At 35.4% G+C, this 24,033-nt stretch overlaps 1 protein-coding gene across 7 annotated transcripts in view; it reads right to left on the bottom strand.

Moving 5' to 3' along the window:
- Positions 1–4,146: 4,146 nt before the first annotated feature.
- The window catches only part of WASF1 (WASP family member 1), an 84,870-nt gene continuing 64,983 nt past the window's right edge, over positions 4,147–24,033 (bottom strand). For 6 of the 7 annotated variants that reach the window (XM_036871098.1, XM_036871094.1, XM_036871097.1 and 3 more), the window contains 6 exons: positions 12,258–12,411; positions 11,065–11,182; positions 9,412–9,584; positions 7,622–7,801; positions 5,873–6,501; positions 4,147–5,004 (listed from right to left, as the gene is read on the bottom strand). In XM_036871098.1, the coding sequence (XP_036726993.1) occupies positions 4,847–5,004; positions 5,873–6,501; positions 7,622–7,801; positions 9,412–9,584; positions 11,065–11,182; positions 12,258–12,411 (1,412 nt within the window). In that variant the 3' untranslated portion in view covers positions 4,147–4,846. The remainder of the gene's footprint in view (positions 5,005–5,872; positions 6,502–7,621; positions 7,802–9,411; positions 9,585–11,064; positions 11,183–12,257; positions 12,412–24,033) is intronic. The other variant, XM_036871099.1, reaches the window with a different exon arrangement.

Raw genomic sequence — 24,033 nt, 5'->3', positions numbered from 1 at the left:
AGTAACTGCAGGCATCAAACATTTTTGCTGAATAAATAGAAATATAATAAATGTAAAAAGAAAAAGAAAAACAAATCATTAATAATAGATGTGCTCCTTTATCTGGTGTGGTCTAGATAAAAAGTTGCTATAGGTTTTCTTTAAAGTCAAGTATAACATTTCATGGCTTTCATAGGTAAGAATGAAATAGATACTTTTAAGTAATCTTGGAAGTTGTTACAGTAGAAGACAGATTGTGATTTGATGACTCTTGTGTCTTCTGTATTGCTTCCAGGCCAGAAAGCTGTAATTTTATTACTCCTGGAGACATCAATGTCCTATATCAAGAGAGTAGTATTGAAACAGCTAGCCTAAAGGCAGGATGGATAAATAAGAAATTTATCAAGAAGTCTTTGATTTCTTCTGAGTCTTTGAGACACATACACAAGGAACATATTTATATAGACTATAAAATATTCAAAATCATTATCACTAAACAAATTTATCTATTATAGCAAAAAGAAGAGAGTATAAATATCCTGAGAAAAATGACTTCAATACATGCTCATCTGTCTTTAAAATATTTTTTTCTAAAGAAAAAAAGTCAGGGCAGCTGGCCTTACAATAATGAGAAAAGATATTGATAACTAGTCTGTAAAAAAAAAAAAAAAAAAGTGCCTGAAATGTTCATTCAAGGCTGGTATTCATTCTTTATTCAGAGCCTGGCTGTCAGACTTGAAAAGCAACAGAGATTACTGATGCATTCTACAGCCAAGTCATGGAGAACATAAATAAATTTGTTCTTAGTACAGCAATGAATAAAGGGAGGAAAAGACTTATTCTTTGTATTACAAGGGTTCTATGACTTCTGTTTGGCTTCAGTACGATGATTTCTATTAATTACAGTTATATGACACAATTTAGAAATACCATAATTTGATATTTCATTTTCATTAGTTCAATGCAGCAAAGCTGCCTTTAAATCCTGATATTGCATGATTAATATCCTGCATTGGTTTATTTGCACTTATTTATTAAGTAGTTAACATAGAGATCATGAATTCCAAAAGGAATTTATTGGACTATTTAGGAGCTTTAAATAATTTATGCTTGCTTCAGTTTAGGGAGGTAGTTTTCAGAAAAAAAAAGATGGGGTCAAGATAACTGTAGTAGAGTGAAAACCAACAAAAAACTCAGCAGCGGTATGTTTACTAAAGTCAAAGTCAAAGCTATGTTTTGAAAGTCATTCATGAGAATTCCCATTAAATTAAAACACTTGATCAATTTTGCTCCCTGCCTTAATAAATTACTTCAGAAATATTAGTAACTTCCACCTTTTGGCCAGAAGGGGCGATTCTATGCTTTCCATTTCTTAAATTACACACACACACACACACACACACGCACATGTGCGTGCATACACAGAGTTTTTATGAAGCTAGGACTAGTTTTATGTCAACTCTACTGAGATCAGCAGGGGAAATTTTTTTAAGCAGGAGCAGTGTCTAGGAAGATATGATTTTAAGAGCGCTAGTGGACAGAACCAAAAAGGTATTTCCGAACCCGTTTACAAGAAGAGATATTGTGAGTTGCCTGTTTAAGACAAGGCCGCTGCTGTCTTGTGAGTAACCGATTCGGCAAGCTCGAGTAGTTAATAACTGTGATGCAAAATGGCTTAAGTATCACTTGAAGAAAGCCTATAAAAGAATTAGAGAAACTGAAAAGGAATATGAACTGCAGTTGTGGTGATCTGAGAAGACTTCATGAAAATATGGATGTGAGATTGTTGTTGAAGAAAAAGGGTAGGGCTTTTTAAAAGTGGAAATAAAGGGTAGTGTTTCATAATTTACAGAACACAACTGAAATGAACATTTTTCTTATTTATCTTTAATACATATTTATAATATGAAAATGCTTCAGAATTCATCTCATCTGCCCAAATAGATTATAAATTATGAAAAGTAGTAGTTATAGCTTAAAACACCTTATAAATCTGCAGCTTACAAATATCCCTTACTTAGGAAAAGTTATAGACACACTTCTTTTCCCTCTATAATGACTGAATTTCATCCCAAATTCCACTGCTGCTAAGTATTTTCCTCCCCTTCTTTTGTCCCACCATTATTGGGAAGGGGAAGGAACAGTGTTACAAAAAAAAAAAAAGAATGTCAGAGGGATTGACAGTTTCAAGGAAGTAGAGTGTATGCAGAAAATAAAGATCAAATAAATTAAGAACTAAAGAGTGTTTGTTGGATTTGGTAATATGGAGGTAAATGGGTGACTTCAACCATAACAATTGAAGCCAATTATTTCTGCACAATATGTAATTAATTTTTTGACTCTATGCTTATGCACGACCTTGTGGAACAGTAACATAATTCAATAAGAAAGAAAATAGTCATTACCCAGTAACTTTCATTCTTCTTAGGGTATTAAAATTAACTAGTGAATGATTTGCTCCAAAAGTCTCTCAGCAAGGTAAGTTGAATACTAGACTGAAAAGTTATTTTGATTTTAAAATAAATACTACATGTATGGCCTCTTCAGCCTGTGGGCACTTTCTTATCTTCTAGGAATGTTCTGAAAAACAAACAAAAAAAACTATCATAAACTATTTAGGATATACACTGCCAGTCTTTACAACAGATCCACTTCTATTATTAAGTTTGGGACTGACATGTACACACTGCTATATTTAAAATAGATAACCAACAAGGACCTACTGTATAGCACAGGGAACGCTGCTCGATAGTCTGCAATAACCTAAATGGGAAAAGAATTTGAAAAAGAATAGATACATGTATGTGTATAACTGAATCACTTTGCTGTACACCTGAAACTAACACAACATTGTTAATCAACTATGCTCCAATATAAAATAAAAATTAAAAAAAAAAAGACAAAAAGAAATCTTCAACCATTTCCTTTTGTATCTCCCTTAACTGCACCAATACCAGTATCATTCCCTTTTTAGTTACCTGGCCACAATTGAGCTTTACAAAAACTATCTACTAGCTACTGCCTTTTGATCATAAGCACCTTTGGAAAGACAAACTTTAAATTGTGGCACATTTTCTTGAGTTAAATTCAACAATATACAGTTTTGTAAGGTGGGAAGGAAACTCAAATGGCTATCTAATTTCTTGTTCTAGGTCTAGGCAAATCTACCTAAAAGAGCAAAAGCAAATCTTTTTATTAAAGCCACTGTGAAATGTTTTTTATGTCCAAACCGTATTGCTACTGGAGGACTTAGTGCATCATTCCTCTTCTACAAGGATTACAGATCATTAGTTAGCTACCTAAAACCCCCTCAAATTAGCAGGTTACCAATGACCTCATGTTTCAGCTATCTATTGCCACAATGCTATGCAAAATAATCCACCTCAAAACTTAGGTGTAAGACAATAAACATTTATTTTTACTCATGAATTTATAGGTCAGCTGAACAGTTCTTCTGGGCTGGGCTAATTTTAGCTAGGCTTGCTCATCTGTCTACAGTCAGCCAGCAGGTGAGCTTGCAATTGGCTCGTCTAAGTTGGCCTCACTTGGGATAGTTCTCTGCATGAGGTTTCTGAACTTCTAGCAGGCTAGGCTGAGCTTACTTTTTCCACATGCTTTTGGCCAAAATAAGTCTCAGGACACCCAGATTCAAAGGGGGTGGTAACAGAACCCATCTTTTGATGGGAGTAGCTGGGATAGAGGGATCCCTCTATTGATGGGATAGAAGGAAGGATGAAGATTACAGTCACTTTTATAGTCAAACTACCAAAGCCCCATTTAGTCTTTTCTTCATACTAAATAATCTGATATTGATGCTGCTTCTCATCCATCCCTGAATCTGGACTGTGTAAACATTAACAACTAATTTTATCATTGCAAAACATAATTTCAAGAATGCTGTTAAACTGAAGTCAAGATGTGCTGAAATTAGAGAGCAAGTTGAGATTTTAATTTAAGAGCATAAGGAGTTGAAAAATACTGATTTTTTGACTTTAGGAAAAAAATGACATAAAAGCTACCTTATACACTAGACAATATGAGTCTGTACAATTAAGAGGAAATTACACAGCTTAAGTAGTTTTTAAATTTTTCATTGACTATTTAGAGCCTACTTTATATTATTTGATAAACTATCAGAAAGTTTTATTCAAAGAGGTAACACCCATGAACCTTTAAAATGAACCATTTATTAAATCAGACTGTTATTCTTAACAGTTATGTAAGTTACATGGTTTATGTCAGAGTATTTCACATGGAAAATTTTTAAACTCTTATAGGCAAGCAAAATTGTACCACACAATATATAAGTAGGAAGGGGATACTGCTAAACATTCAAATAAGGCAAGTATTTTAAAACAATAAAACAATAATTAAAAATTCAAGCATTCCTTTAAGAGAATTCAATACTACAAGCTAAATGTACTTTCTGAGTGTATTCATATAAAGGCAGTGTTTCTTCTTTTAAAACGTCAGGAAATGGAATAAGGCTCATTAACAGATACAGCTGCCCTCAAGATTTTTAATCTCAGTTGCTCTTTAAATTAAAATTCACAAAGTGCACAATTAAGATATATCAAAAAACTGAATCAGCTACTCTAACAACAGCTGTCCATGCTTAATACTTAGTGGTTTATTTGACCAAATGATGCCTTTTCAGGGAAAAATAAAAAAAGATAAGCCACTGTAAAACATTTAGTTTGAAATGTATGCTAATATTTTTCTTAGAAATCAAAAATTATGGAGGAAAAGGGTTATTTACCTCAAGGAAAAGAAAGCAAAACACTGGAATGACCAAACATTTTCAAAGAACAAGCACCACAAAGGACATTTGCATTCAGTTTTGTAATATTTATCAATGCATTTTTTCTTACTCCAACCAATCTACTTCATCAAATTCTGAATCATCTTCTGAATCACTGTATTCCACAGCAATACGGCGGGACAGGATGGTGGCAACATCATTTTCAATGCGTTCGTGTTTAGCTTCCTGTTCACGCTGCTCTTCGACTTTTCGTAGCTGAATACCTGATATAGTAAATCCAAACCATTCATTGTAAACCAAAATACAAAATACTAGATATTATTAGATATTATTAATCTAATAAATTCAAATACACATGAGAAATACTAACAGGAAAATAAAAAGCTAGTTCTATTAAAAAGAATTTGAAGATTTGATGAAACTTACCACATACCCCAGTGGATGTCTATAGTTTATTTAGCCATTATGGTCTATTGTGCTTCCCTACTCACCACCTCCTAAAGTTAACCAGGTGATACATTTCTTTTGTTACCTCTACGGTCAAATAAATTAAACATCGTTGAGCATATTTTCTGTGGCTTTGTTCTCCCCAGTACTTGAGGGAAAGGCACTATTATTCATTCTATACTGTTAGTGCCTGGCATATAGTAGGAAATGTTGGTTGAATAAATAAATGAATGTGACAGGTCGTTCCTTTGTTACTAAGGTAGGAACCTTAATCCTTTATAGGTATTGGTAAAGCAAGTGTCACTTACATACCAAATGGACAGCCTTAACACTGAGGAAAATACCATTTTAAAAGGAGTTAATATATATATTGAATATAATATTTACAAAGGGTTTTAACTAAATTTTCTATAACATTTAAGTCTGATGCTTTTAATTTCTCATTCATTCAATAAACATTTTAAGAATACCTACTAAGTATGAAAATAAAATGATTAATGTGACATATTTTCTTGAAAAAGACTTAAAATATAAATTGAACATAGCTTTACTTTCTAAAGACCACTTGTACAAAAACATGAGCATCTAAACTTTTATAAATGAAGAAAACATTACTGTCTCAAATATTTAGAAAGGTTCTAATGCTACCATTGCAATGTTTTTAACGGCTCTTGAGAAAATTACCTTTTCGTATTGCTTCCAGAAGTACACTTCTGGCATCACTGATTACAGGTAGGGTTGATGGGTGACGCTTTGGCTCAGAAGCAGGTATAACTTGTGATGGAGGAGATGGAGGCATTAATGGAACATGGGGACCTGGGGCAGTAGATGGAGTTGGATGTAGCCCAGAGGGAGGATGAGCAAGAGCTGCAACTGAGACAGGTGATGATGGTCGAATGCCAGGTGGAGGCAGAGGAGGCGGTGGTGGGGGCGGAGGCAGCCCCTGGACTTCTCCTTGTGGGAGTGGGTGAACTGGTACAGTCTCGCATACTGGGGCAGCTCTAGCTACCGGTGGAGAGGGCTGTACTAGAGGAGGTGCAATTGGAGGAGGAGCTGGGTGAAGAACTCCAGGGGCAATCTGAAGAGGAGCTGGAGGCGGTGGTACTGCTGGAGCTTGCAAAGCAGTGGTTGGAGGTGGAGGTGGGGGAGGTACTGGTGGGGGGGGAGTCGAAGTCATTGAAGCTCTTAATGAAGAAGTTGACAAGGCAGATGGAAGAGGTGGTGGAGGAGGTGGGGGGGTGGCGCTCACAAACACAGGTGTCCTCCCTGTAGCTGGTGACTGAGGACGATTTTCTATCAAACCTGTAGCAGAACTGAAATGATAAAGAGATCCTAGCAAGTTATTTAAAGAGAAAAAACTAACCACACAAAACATAAATGGCTACCAGTAATTATATCAAGGTAGAGGCATTAACATGTTCCTACAAAAATTAAAAATTCTTCAGCAATATTTAGAATGAAATGAGAACTAAAAGTACACTAACAAGAAAATCAATACGTGGTGCTTTGATTTATAATATTCTAAATGATCTCATCCTCTCATGCAACTTTCATATCCACTCGAGCATTTTATGCTTCCTTTGATAAATAAAATGCTCAATTTTACACTGTGATATGAGTCTTCATAATGACTCAACATTTATCATATTACAACACTTGTATTGCTATACCTGTGGCCAAAACAATACTGTATTTGTATTGAAGCTATTAAGACTCATTATATGTCATTTCAGTTAAATCAATGACAACTAATTACAAACCACAAAAGGAAATTTATGGTCCTCTTCCTTGCTGAGGATGGAACATCAAATGAGTCAGTGATATAAGATTGATCTTTTTAACTGAAAATTGTAAAGCTGATCTCTATTTCTCTATTAAAAAAATTTATAATGTGGATAACAGTGGACAAAATGAAACTTCAAAAAGCTTTACTAAAAGATTATAATGAGCAATTGTCTATTCTCTCTCAAATTCTTAAGAGTATTTCCCCCAATATCAAATTAACATTTATAATCAAGTCATTGGTTCCCACTTCTTTGTCCCTAACCACATACCAAATATTCTTAATTTTTATTAATATATTGCAGATCATGTGCTTGATAACAAAGCTATAATAAAATGAAACACACTTTAATCTTTAAATTATCATTAGCTAAAATTTCCCAAGAGACTGTGTCAGCTCTTATCAGAGGCTGGCAAATTATGGGCCAAATCTGACCCGATCCCTGTTTTTGTAAATAAAGTTTTGTTGAAACACAAACATATTCATTTGTTTATGTATAGTCCATGGTTGCTTTCATTCAACAATGGCAGAGTTGAGTAGTTGTGACAGAAGCCATATGTCCTAAAGCTGAAAACATTTATTATATGGGCCTTTAAAGAAAAAGGTTACCAACATCTGAGATGAAACATCATGTGCTTGTTCTGACATACCTGATACAGGTGGGTATGGGTTTTGCATCTCCTGCTCCATGCACTGGTGGAGGTGGAGGTGGTTCATGTGGTCTGACTAAGACCCTTTCCTCAGCTCTCGTCAGAAGCTCACTCATCTGACTAAACGGCAAGGCAGAAAGCGAGTAAGATCCATCCATATGATCCACGTATGTCTGCGGTCTAAAAAAATATATACAGTATCAGTGTATTTTTCTTGAATAATTGGTGAAGTAAAATGTTCTACCTGAGATATTTAAGGTTTATCCTTTGAATGCCAATATTTTAACTACTTTAAGAAACTTCTTTCAGAAATTTATTACATTCATCCTGCTTTTAAAACACAGAATGCTGCTCACCATGCAACCTTTCCTTGCTGATTCAGGTTATTATGATGACCTTCAGTTATTTTATTATTTTATAATATAATACTAATTCTATTCACAAGGGTGAAAAGTATTACTTTCATAATCTGATAAACAAGAAAAGAAAATAACTTTTAGCCAATTGTGTTCAAAGCTATCTGCCTCTATTTAATTTTTTTCTTTACAATAAGATACCAATGACAACAAGCTAGAATATGAAAACTGGAATTTTCTACCACCAGAATATCCTGCTGTTCTTTTGAACCTAAATGACTTCCAAGTGTCTGGTGCCCAAGGGAGATAGGTCTCCCTGATACTAGTAGCACAGAGATGGCTAACTACAATGTTTTTGTTTTTTTGCTGTTTTCAAAGGTGCTAAGGTACTCAGAAAATAGCTGAGTAACATAATAACATGTGACTTAAGTCAGATTTAAGCAAAATTTTAGATACTTTGAGAATGTGAAGACTTGTAAATATTTACTGACTGTAGTGCATGCTGGAGACAAAGCTGGATTTAAAAGATGTGTACAAAGCAAGTTAGAAATTATTATATTTATACAACTGGGTCAGCTCAATACCTCAATCACTTAACAGTGATTAGAAATAAATGTCTGTCTACAGATTATTAATTTTTAAAAAAATCAGTCCTTCCAGTCTCTTTCTTTCAGTACTGCATATAGATAGTACCTTATATGTATATTACTCCTAAAATAGGCCAAAATAATTTATACTTATTATTTGAAAGGAAGTCTTAAGTTCTTTTCCATTCAAAAATCAATAACTATAAAACATATAATAATAACTATAATCAACTGTACACAAATTTCTTCACAGAGAGATGCTAGTATAATGTTTGTTAGGGTTGCATTAGTTAGATAGGGCCCCTGGCCACTGAGAAAGGAAAAGGACCTATTGCATATTTCTGCAACAGGGGATGAGTAATTTTGTTTTGAAAGTCCTGATATATCTGAGGTGGAAGATGTGGCATAGAAAGGAAGTCAGGGGAAAGAAAAAGGAACAAAATATAACCCCCTTCCAATTCCTATTTTATATGCAGTGAACCAATAATACTTCAAAAAAAAAAATCCAGACCCCATTACTCTATTATGAAATTCTAAGGCTCTGCCTGAACTACTGAGAGGGAGCTGAGACTTCATATGAAAGTTAAAACAACACTGAAGATCATCTACTCCAACCACTTCTTCCTACAGATGAGAAAACTGAAGTCCGGGTACAAAAATGACCTGCCCAAGATCAGACTTCAGTAGGCTCACAATGGTCAGGGTTTCAAAATCAACTCAATACTTATAGAACAGGGTCTGTCAATTCAACAGTTCAGGACCTAAGACTTAGACATATAGATATTAGAAATAAAGCCAGTGTTTTACCATTAATTTTGTTTAAAAAAACAAACAAAAGAAAAGAAACCTTGTTTCAAAATGAGAGGCCGGTCCATTAGCAACTTCAATATGCTTATGTAAGAGATTAGCATCATCTTCAGCCAGCTCTGGACCTTGGGCCAGCTTCTGCCATTCTCTCCGCCTGTCATGGGGTGCTCTTGGCACTTTTTCTGGTTCATGAGGACGATCTAGATTTTTCTGCTATAACAGATGTATTGAAACAAAGCCAAATGTTGAAGTACTATGTTTTTAAAAAGAGGTTATAACAATGAAAATAGAATTCTAACATCAGTATTGAAAAAGACAATGTCATCATAATATAGTAAAAGTAACACAGATATAGTTCATTTGTGCATTCAGAGTTAAATCTTAGCTAGTTTGCTTTTAATCCCACTTTTGAATGCTTTTTTAACCTTTAAATGAAATTGATGTATCAGATAAAAATAGTATGTCTACGTAATAAAACTTGAGGTCAGAAAGTCCTTCCAGATGAAAAAAGATTAATCAACTCTGCTCCCACATTATTAGTTTTTGCTATAATGAGTGAAATTTCTACAATTAATGGCACTGCCTACCTCTAGCCAAAACCTGAAAATTTACTAAGGTTCTGTTATCTGAGAAACGACTAATTAGCTAGCCAATACATTAGAAAAAAATCCAATTACCCAATTAAACCATAATAACTGTCACTCAACAGAAAATAGGGTATTTGAAAAATAAAACAAAAAGTGATTCCAACTGTGGGAGAAAAAGTATAGAAAGAAACCAAATGGGCCAAGCAGGTAACATATGTGAATAAAAAGAGTCAGATATAAGATGAGGCCTGCACTGAACTAGACGAGTATGTCCATCTAAGGCATTCCAGTTCAAAAATTTAAAAACCACTGTGTTTGTCAAACAAAACTGCTTGCAAGCATAGTCTGGGCTACCAGTCACCAGTCTGCAAACTCTGGCTAGAACACTGGTACACTGTCTAGTGCAGAAAATAATAACATGTAGGCATTTTGGGGAAGAGCGGGGAGAGCAGAGATAGCTATAGGAGAAACAGAGGGATGATAAAGACAAACTTTGCCACCTTCATAATTCTGCCTAAATCCAACTTTGCTTCCTCCTTCTATATTTCTAGTTATCATTAACATGGAATAAAACAGATCCAAGTGAATTTTATTAGAAAGCAGAAAATGATAATACAGCAGACAGGTAACAGGAATTTAGTGAGACTGTTATAAGCTTTCCATTTAGGATATGCTCTGTGGTAAGAAAATATTAACTTAATCTACTTTACCAATATCTGTACAATATTCCTTTGCTCTGCTTTAGCAGAGTGCCTTTCTCTTCCCTGGTCCACTTAATTCTTATTTGTTCTTCAAGATTCATTATAAGCTTTGTTTAAGTGTTTATCAGCCCCGTCCTCCCTAAAGCAGGTGCTATTTTGTGCCACTCAAACCCTCCATGCATATCTCTCTGTTAGGGGGGCACTTATCACACCATATTATAATAACCTAATTGTTCATTTGTTCCCCATTAGACTGTGATCTTTCTGTGTGGTTATAAAGACTTCAGTATTTGACCATATGAACCAAATACAACTGTCAAAGTACAGAATTAATAAAGTTCCACATATGCAACAAATCACAAATACATGAAAACTAACTTCAATTTTTTGAATTTCTTGTAATACCTTCTGCTTCCTCTTTTCCTTCCTCTTATCCTCTGTATCTTGTAACATTTTTTCTTTCCATAGATCAAAGAAATATGAAGGATTGGTATAAAACTTCAAACCTTCTTTACCATCATCTCTGAAGTATAAAATATCAATTAAAATATACATTAGTAAGACTTAGAGAGGCAATAGGAATAGAAGTAATTTTACTAAAATTGTTTCCTCTTACATTAACAAAATATAGCATGTGTAAAAATATTGGCAAAATAAAAGAACATGCACCAATAGAACATTTCTCACAAATCAGACAGGAAACTAAGGAAAATGGAAAACCAGAAGTTTTTCAGAGTTGGTATTCATAATTTAAAGGTACAACTGGACAATTTTCATCCCTAACTTCTACTGAATGCTAAGTTTTCTATAAGTCCTGTGGGAAATTCCAGTAATTACAAATGATTCTGCCAAAGATAAAAGCCTGAAAGGACAACAGAACAGAGAAACTATACAGGGTTTCTGCCAATACTCTAATTTACTTATCATCTTACCAAATCCAAAAAATATCACCAAATAGTCATTCTAATAGTAATAGTTATATCCAATGCCTTGCATACTGACAAATAGTTTCAAATAACTATCCAAATACCATTTTATTCAGGACACGTGTTGTGCCTCAAATCACCCATTTAACAATTCATGTGAAAGACTCCAAAGAAAGGCTGAATAAGTCCAGATTTCTTTAAATGGTAAAAGAAATTTAAAAACAGATACTACATATTCATTACACAGAAATTTAATGCAAAGATCAAGAGTAGACAAGAACCAGAAAAAAACAATATTTATTTTATTAATGTGGTGGGATTTTGAACTCTTTATTTTTTCTTTTCCATCTAATTAGAAGTTAAATTAAAAAGACAATAACAACTCCTTGTCTCTTCATATTCATGTTTGCCATTGGCTTTTCTTAAAAACACTTGTCAAAACAACTCCTTTGAGTAAGTCTTGTTTTTTGTATGCCCAAACCTTGGGAACTCACCTAGTGAATAAAGCAAAGGTTTTCTAAAGGTGGTGGATAAGGAGGGTTCTCTGCATTGGTCAAGAGACCAGTGAAGTAAAAAATGTTTGGGGATTTAGCATTTAAAGGTAGACTGCTACATATCTGAACTTGAAGTCTGAAATAAATAACCGGCCTTCTTACTTATTAGTGTACTGACCTGTAAGGAGTGAGTATATTGAGAGGTGGAGGCTGTTCACAAACATCGTATGTCTCCTGCAATGGAACAGGCAAAGTCCTGCGGTCGAAAAGCTGCTGATCTTGAACTGTAGAACTTCGGAAAGCTTTTCTCATGGTTATATCTTGCAAAGACACTAAAACAAAAATCCAAAATGTATTGTTTTATTTTACTAAGATGATTTAACATAAGGACAAATTCATATACCGTATTTGTTTAAAAGTCAGAAGGTCGTGACTGTTAGTGGCTTATGAATCAGGAACCATATTTTAAATGTTCTATCACTATATGTCACATCATTTTGTGCTTTATTTTCCCAATTAGATGGATCTTAATGCAACCTCTGATTTCTCAGGCTCTAATGACACCTGAAGCATATGCTACATTTCCCATCAAATGCACCTTTTCCTTTTCTCTCCTTGCCATCCCCAGCCCCCACCAACCTACATTTTCCTCTTTTTTTTCTATTATCTTTTTTCCATCTCCCTTTATTACTTTTATTTAGCTTATACCAATAACACTAAAGGAATTACTTAGTTATCAGTGGCATTCTGGGCTAAATGCACTATTGCCTTCTATGATTTAGAGACTATAAGTATGATACATGGACTATAAAGTTAAAACAAACTTATTGTAAAGAAAATTAAGTTTTCAAGTACTGGGCAATCTGTACTGTTGTCTATTTCACTTATCTTTTATCTTGTTCTATAAGGATCTCCAATTAACTACAAGTTCTTGAAGACTGAGGCTATCTTGTCCATTAGTTTCTCCAATAAGTTATTAACACAGCCCCATCATACATATGAGGATTTAAAATAACTTCATTTGCTCAGTTTCTTTTGGACTGTGCAGCATGTTAAAATAAAAAATTTACCAAAATACTAGATTTTTAACTCTTAGAGTGATTTCTTGATATTAAAAAATTAGGTGATTTTTTTACATATTTAATATGGCTTTTAGTACAAATGCCTTATACCATAGAAAGGTCAGTACTAAATAATCATAACAATTCTTAAATTATTTTTCTCCCTAAAATAGTATCTCTTTCATCCTTACAAATAAAATTCACTCAATGTGAATGTTTGGGTCTATGAAATAAGTGGAGCAGTGAGGCTGGCTATGCAATAGCCACAACATGACTGCATTCCCAGCAATTCCACTTCTACCTGACTTGTAACACACTTAAAAACACCAAAATAAAATTCAGAGAAGGAAAAAGGTTTTTTTCCCACTATCACTAAAGAGTAGTATGAGAGATACTTAGTGAGTATAAACTATAGTGCTAGATGCTTTCACTAATTTTTACTTAAGCTTTATAACAATTTAATGGGATAGGAATTATTATCCCATTTTTAAATATAAGAAAATAGAAAATATTATATAACTGGCCCAAGGTAAAATGGTAAATAAGCAGTAGTGCCAGAATAGAAAACGCAGATCTGTCTGCCTTTGAGGCTAATCTCTCTGCGCCAATACCACACGTTGTTCCTCTGGCTCTTATCAGAAGTGGCCTCTGTTTTCTGCAATCAAAGTGGATCAATTTTTGCCACCCTCCTACCCCACTTATTAACCATAAGCATGAAACCTAGTGTTTGATCTCCCAAAACTGTCTTAGTAAAGGATATAAAGAACATGTAAAGTAATAAGCATTTTTCTATCTTCAGCTCCTCTCATTTATCATTTCTTTCATTTGTTAACAGACCAATGTGACAAAGCCCCTTCCAGTTGCCAACAATGACATCTGATATTACTTAGTGTTATATAACACGGTAAGTCAGCACAATATGTTTGTAAACATAACTGAATTAAAGATAATGGTACAGATCTTTGTTTAAACACTCAGTTTTTTACCCTTTCTAAATTACTGTTACTTACTATTTAATGGTAATTAAAAACCCCAAAATATTGATATTACATTCTGTAATTTATTATTCTACTCAATGTTATTTTATGTGAACTTTAACTGAGTTAAAAAATCTAGGTTAAATAACTTTGAAAATTCCTCTATTCAACATCCCCATGACAATTTCAAATTAAGTAGTTCAACTTTTAGATTCTGAATTCTTCCCCAATGCTCTATATAATTTTAAAGGAAACTGAATAATTCCAATAGTTGTTGGCACATTAAGAATTTTTTTAAACACTTAAACACATCTTAAGTTATTTACTAGTACCTGTATTTTCATTTTCAATTTTAATGGGAATGCTAAAATATCTGTTAAAATATAACAGTGTTTTCAAACTAAATATTAATTTTTATTTCTGTTACATAAAAGAACATAAAAGAACTGCCTGTATATTTCTATATTTTTAGATGAAATGTACTTGTAACTTACATGTTTAAATTATTTAAAAAAGAAATTTCAGATATAAATGACATATTTGAAAGTATGGCCATAAAATTTTTTTTAATATTAGCAATGATTTTTATCTCAAGAATTTCATGACGTATAACAATATACATTGTATACATTATACGTTATAATACACACAAACATGTTTCAAGGGATACCACCAGGAAAAACAACCTACAGAATGAGAGAAAATCTTTGCAAATCATAAGATTTGGGACTTGGATCCAGAATATATATAGAATTTGCATAACTCAACAATAAAAAGAAAAATAATCCAAATTAAAAATGGGAAAAGGATCTGAACAGATATTTCTCCAAAGAAGATACACAAATGGCCAGTAAGTCTTTTAAACCCTGTTTTGTTTTCTTTTTTTTAAGTTGGATTATTATTCTTTTTATTAATTTGTTGTTTGTTTGTTTTTTACATTTATACATCACTGTGAATTACATTTGACTGTAGCTTTATTAAAGGAAGAAACATATTTTAACTATCTATTTCTGTTAGATTTTTGGTACAATGTAAAGTCAGGTTCTAGATCCAGCCCTTTGCACAAATAGAATCATTTTTGTTTTAGTTGCTTTTAACTGAACTAGTTGCAGTTGTCAACATTTAAAAACAAGAGGTATGAGATAAAAATCTAGATATCTGGCTTCTTGGACAAAAGAAAGATCTGGCATGACTAGACTGATTTTTACCTCATTTCATGTCACCCACATGCCAACAATCTGCTCCCTGTTTTGTACACAGTCTCTCAAAATTGCGCACTTGGTCCACTTCACTCAGAGTAACCTGGGTGTAAATCCTGGCTTTAAGTCCTAGCTCCACCACTTTCCTGCTTGGAGACTTGACTCTAAGTGGCTTATAAGCCATGAGAAGATGCTCAACATCATTAGTCATCAGGCAAATGCCAATACATTCTACAAAATGAACCAATATTGAAAACATTATGCTTAGAAATGAAAGAAGCCAGTCACAAAAGACCATATATTGTATGATTCCATTTATATGAAATGTCCAGAATAGGCAAATCCATAGAGACAGAAAGTAGATTAGTGATTGCTGGAGGCTATGGAGAGAGGGAGATGGGAAGTAACTACTGTTGGATATAGGGATTCTTTTTGGGGTGAGGAAAATGTTCTAAAACTGACTGGTGAGAGTTGCATAACTCTGTGAGAATACTAAAAACCACTGAATCATACACCTTAACTTTAAACAAGTTAATTGTAGGGTGTATGAAATATATTTCAGTAAAGCTGTTTTTTTGTTTTTTTCTTTTTAAGTACTGTTTGGCTTTTTCTCATATCCAGACCTATGAGTTTATATCTTTGCATGTAGAGGAAACTTAGCATAGTAAGTACTCACCTCTCCTTATTCAGGCATTAAATTAAGTTATGCCAGAAGTTGGTTCAATCACCAAAACAGCCATCATTATATTCTACCTTTTGCTTTTTCCAGTGATATCCTTTAATATTTTTATTGTTCAAGTTTAGATCTATTACGTAAATTACATTTATAATAAAAATGTTATTCCACAAAAAATATTTTGAACAGAGGATTATAAGAGATTCACATTAAATAATACTCTAGGGTAGATAAGTGAAAATTATGTTCTTAGTAGTTTCACTTCTCTTTGTTAAAAAATAAACAAACAAAACAGAAAGAGGCATTTGAGAAACATCACCACTCAATGTATTCTATCAAGGCATGAAATGTTTTACCACTAAAGTTTCTACCATTATTTTAGCCTGTAATGTGGTTTTTTTAACCTAATATCCCTAGTTTAATATCTCAGCATAGAACACTTTTGTCCTATACACTGGCAATTTGGGAACTTTTTTGTTTTTGGAAACGTTCATTTAAATTGGGAAGTAACATTTAAATAACGAGATCAGATTCTAGCAGTTTAGCAATATGTACACACAAAAGCATATTAAAAGGAATTGCATTCTTAAAGAATCAAACCTAAGAATTTCAGGTAATTTTCAAATAATTTTTATTTCTAAGACAAAAGTTTACAAACAAATTATAAGGCAGAAAAGAGAAAGAAAATGGAGGAAGAGTCTGGCCAAAGAAATTTTATGTCAAAAAATGAAGAGCTATTTAATATACAAAAAGAAGAGGTAAAAAAGGAAAAAAAGAGTAGAAAACCCAGAAGACTCATGCTAATAGCATTTATACATAAGCCACCAATCTATTACAACATGTACAACAAAGGTCGTGGGTAAAAAAGTTGTGTAGTAAATTCCTTTTTTTTTTTTTAACACCTTTATTGGAGTATAATTGCTTTACAGTGGTGTGTTAGTTTCTGCTGTATAACAAAGTGAATCAGCTATACATATACAAATACCCCCATATCTCCTCCCTCTTGCATCTCCCTTCCACCCACCCTATCCCACTCCTATAGGTGGACACAAAGCACCGAGCTGATCTCCCTGACTATGCGGCTGTTTCCCACTAGCTATCTATTTTACATTTGGTAGTGTATATATGTCCATGCCACTCTGTCACTTTGTCCCAGGTTACCCTTCTCCATTCCCGTGTCCTCACTCATGTCCATTCTCTACGTCTGTGTCTTTATTCCTGTCATGCCCCTAGGTTCTTCAGAACCATTTTTTTTTTTAAGATTCCATATATATGTGTTAGCATTCAGTATTTGTTTTTCTCTTTCTGACTTACTTCACTCTGTATGACAGTCTCTAGGTCCATTCACCTCACTACAAATAACTCAGCTTCGTTTCTTTTTATGGCTGAGTAATATTCCATTGTATATATGTGCCACATCTTCTTTATCCATTCATCTGTTGATGGACACTTAGGTTGATTCCATGTCCTGGCTATTGTAAATAGAGCTGCAATGAACATTGTGGTACATGACTCTTTTTCAAATATGGTTTTCTCCGGGTACGTGCCCAGTATTGGGATTGCTGAGTCGTATGGCAGTTCTACTTTTAGTTTTTTAAGGAATCTCCATATTGTTTTCCATAGTTGCTGTATCAATTTACATTCCCACCAACAGTGCAAGAGGGTTCCCTTTTCTCCACACCCTCTCCAGCATTTATGTTTGTAGATTTTTTGATGATGGCCATTCTGACTGGTGTGAGGTTATACCTCATTGTAGTTTTGATTTGCATTTCTCTAATGATTAGTGATGTTGAGCATATTTTCATGTGTGTGTTGGCAGTCTGTATACCTTCTTTGGAGGAATGTCTACTTAGGTCTTCTGCCCATTTTTGGATTGGGTTATTTTTTTTTGATATTGACCTGCATGAGCTGCTTGTATATTCTGGAGATTAATCCTTTGTCAGTTGCTTCTTTTGCAAATATTTTCTCCCATTCTGAGGGTTGTCTTTTCGTCTTGTTTATGGTTTCCTTTGCTGTGCAAAAGCTTTTATGTTTCATTAGGTCTCATTTGTTTATTTTTGTTTTTATTTCCATTTCTCTAGGAGGTGGGTCAAAAAGAATCTTGCTGTGATGTATGTCATAGAGTGTTCTGCCTATGTTTTCCTCTAAGAGTTTTATAGTGTCTGGCCTTACATTTAGGTCTTTAATCCATTTTGAGTTTATTTTTGTGTATGGTGTTAGGGAGTGTTCTATTTTCATTCTTTTACATGTAGCTGTCCAGTTTTCCCAGCACCACTTACTGAAGAGGCTGTCTTTTCTCCATTATATAGTCTTGCCTCCTTTATCAAAAATAAGGTGACCATATGTGCATGGGTTTATCTCTGGGCTTTCTATCCTGTTCCATTGATCTATATTTCTGTTTTTGTGCCAGTACCATATTGTCTTCATTACTGTAGCTTTGTACTATAGTCTGAAGTCAGGGAGCCTGATTCCCCCAGCTCCATTTTTCGTTCTCAAGATTGCTTTGGCTATTCGGGGTCTTTTGTGTTTCCATACAAATTGTGAAATTTTTTGTTCTAGTTCTGTGAAAAATGCCAGTGGTAGTTTGATAGGGATTGCATTGAATCTGTAGATTGCTTTGGGTAGTAGAGTCATTTTCACAATGTTGATTCTTGCAATCCAAGAACATGGTATATCTCTCCATCTATTTGTATCATCTTTAATTTCTTTCATCAGTGTCTTATAATTTTCTGCATACAGGTCTTTTGTCTCCTTAGGTAGGTTTACTCCTAGATATTTTATTCTTTTTGTTGCAATGGTAAACGGGAGTGTTTTCTTAATTTCATTTTCAGATTTTTCGTCATTAGTGTATAGAAATGCAAGAGATTTCTGTGCATTAATTTTGTATCCTGCTACCTTACCAAATTCATTGATTAGCTCTAGGAGTTTTCTGGTAGCAGTTTTAGGATTCTCTATGTATAGTATCATGTCATCTGCAAACAGTGACAGCTTTACTTCTTCTTTTCCGATTTGGATTCCTTTTATTTCTTTTTCTTCTCTGATTGCTGTGGCTAAAACTTCCAAAACTATGATGAATAATAGTGGTGAGACTGTGCAACCTTGCATTGTTCCTGATCTTAGATGAAATGGTTTCAGTTTTTCACCACTGAGAATGATGTTGGCTGTGGGTTTGCCATATATGGCCTTTATTATGTTGAGGTAAGTTCCTTCTATGCCTACTTTCTGGAGTTTTTATCATAAATGGGTGTTGAATTTTGTCGAAAGCTTTCTCTGCATTGATTGAGATGATCATATGGTTTTTACTCTTCAATTTGTTAATATGGTGTATCACATTGATTGATTTGCGTATACTGAAGAATCCTTGCATTCCTGGGATAAACCCCACTTGATCATGGTGTATGATCCTTTTAGTGTGCTGTTGGACTCTGTTTGCTAGTATTTTGTTGAGAATTTTTGCATCTATGTTCATCAGTGATATTGGCCTGTAGTTTTCTTTTTTTGTGACATCTTTGTCTGGTTTTGGTATCAGGGTGATGGTGACCTCGTAGAATGACTTTGGAAGTGTTCCCCCCTCTGCTATATTTTGGAAGAGTTTGAGAAGGATAGGTGTTGGCTCTTCTGTAAATGTTTATAGAATTCGCCTGTGAAGCCATCTGGTCCTGGGCTTTTGTTTGTCAGAAGATTTTTAATCACAGTTTCAGTTTCAGTGCTTGTGATTGGTCTGTTTATGTTTTCTGTTTCTTCCTGGTTCAGTCTCGGAAAGTTGTGCATTTCTAAGAATTTGTCCATTTCTTCCAGGTTGTCCATTTTATTGGCATATAGTTGCTTGTAGTAATCTCTCATGATCCTTTGTATTTCTGTAGTGTCAGTTGTTACTTCTCCTTTTTCATTTCTATTCTGTTGACCTGAGTCTTCTCCCTTTTTTTTCTTGATGAGTCTGGCTAATGGTTTATCAATTTTGTTTATCTTGTCAAAGAACCAGCTTTTAGTTTTATTGATCTTTGCTATCGTTTCCTTCATTTCTTTTTCATTTATTTCTGATCTGATCTTTATGATTTCTTTCATTCTGCTAACTTTGGGTTTTTTTTGTTCTTATTTCTCTAATTGCTTTAGGTGTAAGGTTAGGTTGTTCATTTGAAATTTTTCTTGTTTCTTGAGATAGGATTGTATTGCTATAAACTTCCCTCTTAAAACTGCTTTTGCTGCATCCCATAGGTTTTGGGTCGTCGTGTTTTCATTGTCATTTGTTTCTAGGTATTTTTTAATTTCCTCTTTGATTTCGTCAGTGATCTCTTGGTTATTTAGTAGCATATTGTTTAGCCTCCATGGGTTTGTATGTTTTACAGTTTTTTTCCTGTAATTGATATCAAGTCTCATAGCCTTGTGGTCGGAAAAGATACTTGATAGGATTTCAATATTCTTAAATTTACCAAAGGTTGATTTGTGACCCAAGATATGATCTATCCTGGAGAATGTTCCATGAGCACTTGAGAAGAAAGTGTATTCTGTTGTTTTTGGATGGAATGTCCTATATATATCAATTAAGTCCATCTGGTCTAGTGTGTCATTTAAAGCTTGGGTTTCCTTATTTATTTTCACTTTGGATGACCTGTCCATCGGTGAAGGTGGGTTGTTAAAGTCTCCTACTTTTATTGTGTTACTGTCGATTTCCCCTTTTATGGCTGTTAGTATTTGCCTTATGCATTGAGGTGCTCCTATGTGGGGTGCATAAATATTTACAATTTTTTAATCTTCTTCTTGGATCGATCCCTTGATCATTCTGTAGTGTCCTTCTTTGTCTCCTGTAATAGTCTATGTTTTAAAGTCTATTTTGTCTGATATGAGAGTTGCTACTCCAGCTTTCTTTCGGTTTCCATTTGCATGGAATAGCTTTTTCCATCCCCTCACTTTCAGTCTGTATGTGCCCCTAGGTCTGAAGTAGGTTTCTTGTAGACAGCATATATACGGGTCTTGTTTTTGTATCCATTCAGCCAGTCTATGTCTTTTGGCTGGAGCATTTAATCCATTTACATTTAGTACAGTTATCTATATCTATGTTCCTATTACCATTTTCTTAATTGTTTTGCATTTGTTATTGTTGGGTCTTTTCCTTCTCTTGTGTTTACTGCCTAGAGAAGCTCCTTCAGCATTTACTGTAAAGGTGGTTTGGTAGTGCTGAATTCTCTTAGATTTTGCTTGTTTGTAATGGTTTTAATTTCCCCGTTGAATCTGAATGAGATCCTTGCTGGGTAATCTTCATTGTAGGTTTTTCCCTTTCATCACTTTAAATATGTCCTGTCACTCCCTTCTGGCTTGTAGAGTTCCTGCTGAAAGATCAGCTGTTAACCTTATGGGGATTCCCTTGTATGTTTTTTGTTGCTTTTCCTTTGCTGCTTTTAATATTTTTTCTTTGTATTTAATTATTGATAGTTTGATTAATATGTGTCTTCGCATGTTTCTCCTTGGATTTATCCTGTATGGGACTCTCTGCACTTCCTGGACTTGTGACTATTTCCTTTCCCATGTTAGGGAAGTTTGCAACTATAGTCTCTTCAAATATATTCTCAGTCCCTTTCTTTTTCTCTTCTTCTTCTGGGACCCCTATAATTCGAATGTTGGTGCGTTTAATGTTGTCCCAGAGGTTTCTGAGACTGTCCTCAATTCTTTTCATTCTTTTTCTTTATTCTGATCTGTGGTATTTATTTCCACTATTTTGTCTTCCAGGTCACTTATCCGTTCTTCTGCCTCAGTTATTCTGCTATTGATCCCTTCTAGAGAATTTTTAATTTCATTTATTGTGTTGTTCATCATTGTTTGTTTGCTCTTTAGTTCCTCCAGGTCCTTGTTAAACGTTTCTTGTATTTTCTCCATTCTATTTCCAAGATTTCGGATCATCTTTACTCTCATTACTCTGCATTCTTTTTCAGGTAGACTGCCTATTTCCTCTTCATTTGTTTGGTCTGGTGGGTTTTTACCTTGCTCCCTCATCTGCTGTGTATTTGTCTGTCTTCTCATTTTGCTTAACTTACTGTGTTTGGGGTCTCCTTTTCGCAGACTGCAGGTTCATATTTCCCGTTGTTTTTCATGTCTGCCCCCAGTGGCTAGGGTTGGTTCAGTGGGATGTGTAGGCTTCCTGGTGGAGGGGACTGGTGCCTGTGTTCTGGTGGATGAGGCTGGATCTTGTCTTTCTGGTGGGCAGGACTGAGTCCATTGGTGTGTTTTGGGGTGTCTCTGACCTTATTATGATTTTAGGTAGCCTCTCTGCTAATGTGTGGGTTGTGTTCCTGGCTTGCTAGTTTTTTGGCATAGGGTGTCCAGCACTGTAGCTTGCTGGCCGTTGAGTGGAGCTGGGTCTTAGCATTGAGATGGAGATCTCTGAGAGAGCTTTCGTTGTTTGATATTACGTGGGGCTGGGAGGTCTCTGGTGGACCAATGTCCTGAACTTGGCTCTCCCACTTCAGAGGCTCAGGCCTGACACCCAGCTGGTGCATCAAGACCCTGTCAGCCACACGGCTCAGAATAAAAGGGAGAAAAAAAAAAAAGAAAGATAGAAAAAATAAAATAAAATAAAGTTATTAAAATTTAAAAAATTATTATTAAAAATAAAAAAGTAATAAAAAAAGAAAAAACAAAATGAAAGAAAGAAAGAAGAGAGCAACCAAGCCAAAAAACAAATCCACCATTGATAAGTTCTGAAAACTATATGACAAAACAAAAACAAACCAAAAAAAATGGACAGAACCCTAGGGCAAATGGTAAAAGCAAAGCTATACAGACAAAATCACACAAAGAAGCATACACATACACACGCAGGAAAAAAAGGAAAAAAAAAAAGGAAGAGAGCAACCAAATCAATAAACAAATCTACCAATGTTAATGAGCTCTAAATACTAAATTAAGATAAACATAAAACCAGAAACAAATTAGATGCAGAAAGGAAACCCCAAGTCTATAGTTCCTCCCGAAGTCCACTGCCCCAATTTTGGGATGCTTTGTTGTCTCTTCAGGTATTCCACAGATTCAGGGTACATCAAGTTGACTGGGGAGATTTAATCTGCTGCTTCTCAGGCTGCTGGGAGAGATTTCCCTTTCTCTTATTTGTTCGCACAGCTCCTGGGGTTCAGCTTTGGATTTGGCCCCGCCTCTGTGTGTAGGTCACCTGAGGGTGTCTGTTCTTCACTCAGACAGGACGGGGTTAAAGGAGCAGCTGATTCGGGGGCTCTGGCTCACTCAGGCCGGCGGGAGGGAGGGGTACGGAATGCGGGGTGAGCCTGTGGCGGCAGAGGCCATCGTGATGTTGCACCAGCTTGAGGCATGTCGTGTGTTCTCCCGGGGAAGTTGTCCCTGATCACAGGACGCTGGCAGTGGCGGGCTGCACAGGCCCCTGGGAGGGGAGGTGTGGATAGTGACCTGTGCTTGCACACAGGCTACCTGGTGGCTGCAGCAGCAGCATTAGTGTCTCATGCCCATCTCTGGTGTCCGCGCTGATAGCTGCGGCTCGCGCCCATCTCTGGAGCTCGTTTAGGCGGTGCTCCGAATCCCCTCTCCTCATGCACCCTGAAACAATGGTCTCTTGCCTCTTAGGCAGTTCCAGACTTTTTCAAGGACTCCCTCCCAGCTAGCTGTGGTGCACTAGCCCCCTTCAGGCTGTGTTCACGTACCCAACCCCAGTCCTCTCCCCGGGATCTGACCTCCGAAGCCTGAGCCTCAGCTCCCAGCCCCCGCCTGTCCCGGTGGGTGAGCAGACAAGCCTCTCAGGCTGGTGAGTGCTGGTGAGCACCGATCCTCTGTGAGGGGATGTCTCCACTTTGCCCTCTGCACCTCTGTTGCCGCGCTCTCCTCCGTGGCTCCGAAGCTTCCCCCCAACCCCCACACCTTTGTCCGCCAGTGAAGTGGCTTCCTAGTGTGTGGAAACCTTTCCTCCTTCACAGCTCCCTCCCAGAGGGGCAGGTCCCGTCCCTATTCTCTTGTCTGTTTTTTCTTTTTTCTTTTGCCCTACCCAGGTACACGGGGAGTTTCTTGCCTTTTGGGAGGTCTGAGG

Source organism: Balaenoptera musculus, chromosome 12 (assembly GCF_009873245.2).
Source record: "Balaenoptera musculus isolate JJ_BM4_2016_0621 chromosome 12, mBalMus1.pri.v3, whole genome shotgun sequence".
Lineage (NCBI taxonomy): Eukaryota > Metazoa > Chordata > Mammalia > Artiodactyla > Balaenopteridae > Balaenoptera > Balaenoptera musculus.
Note: the sequence above shows the minus strand (reverse complement) of the source record. Positions and strands in the feature narration are given on the sequence as shown.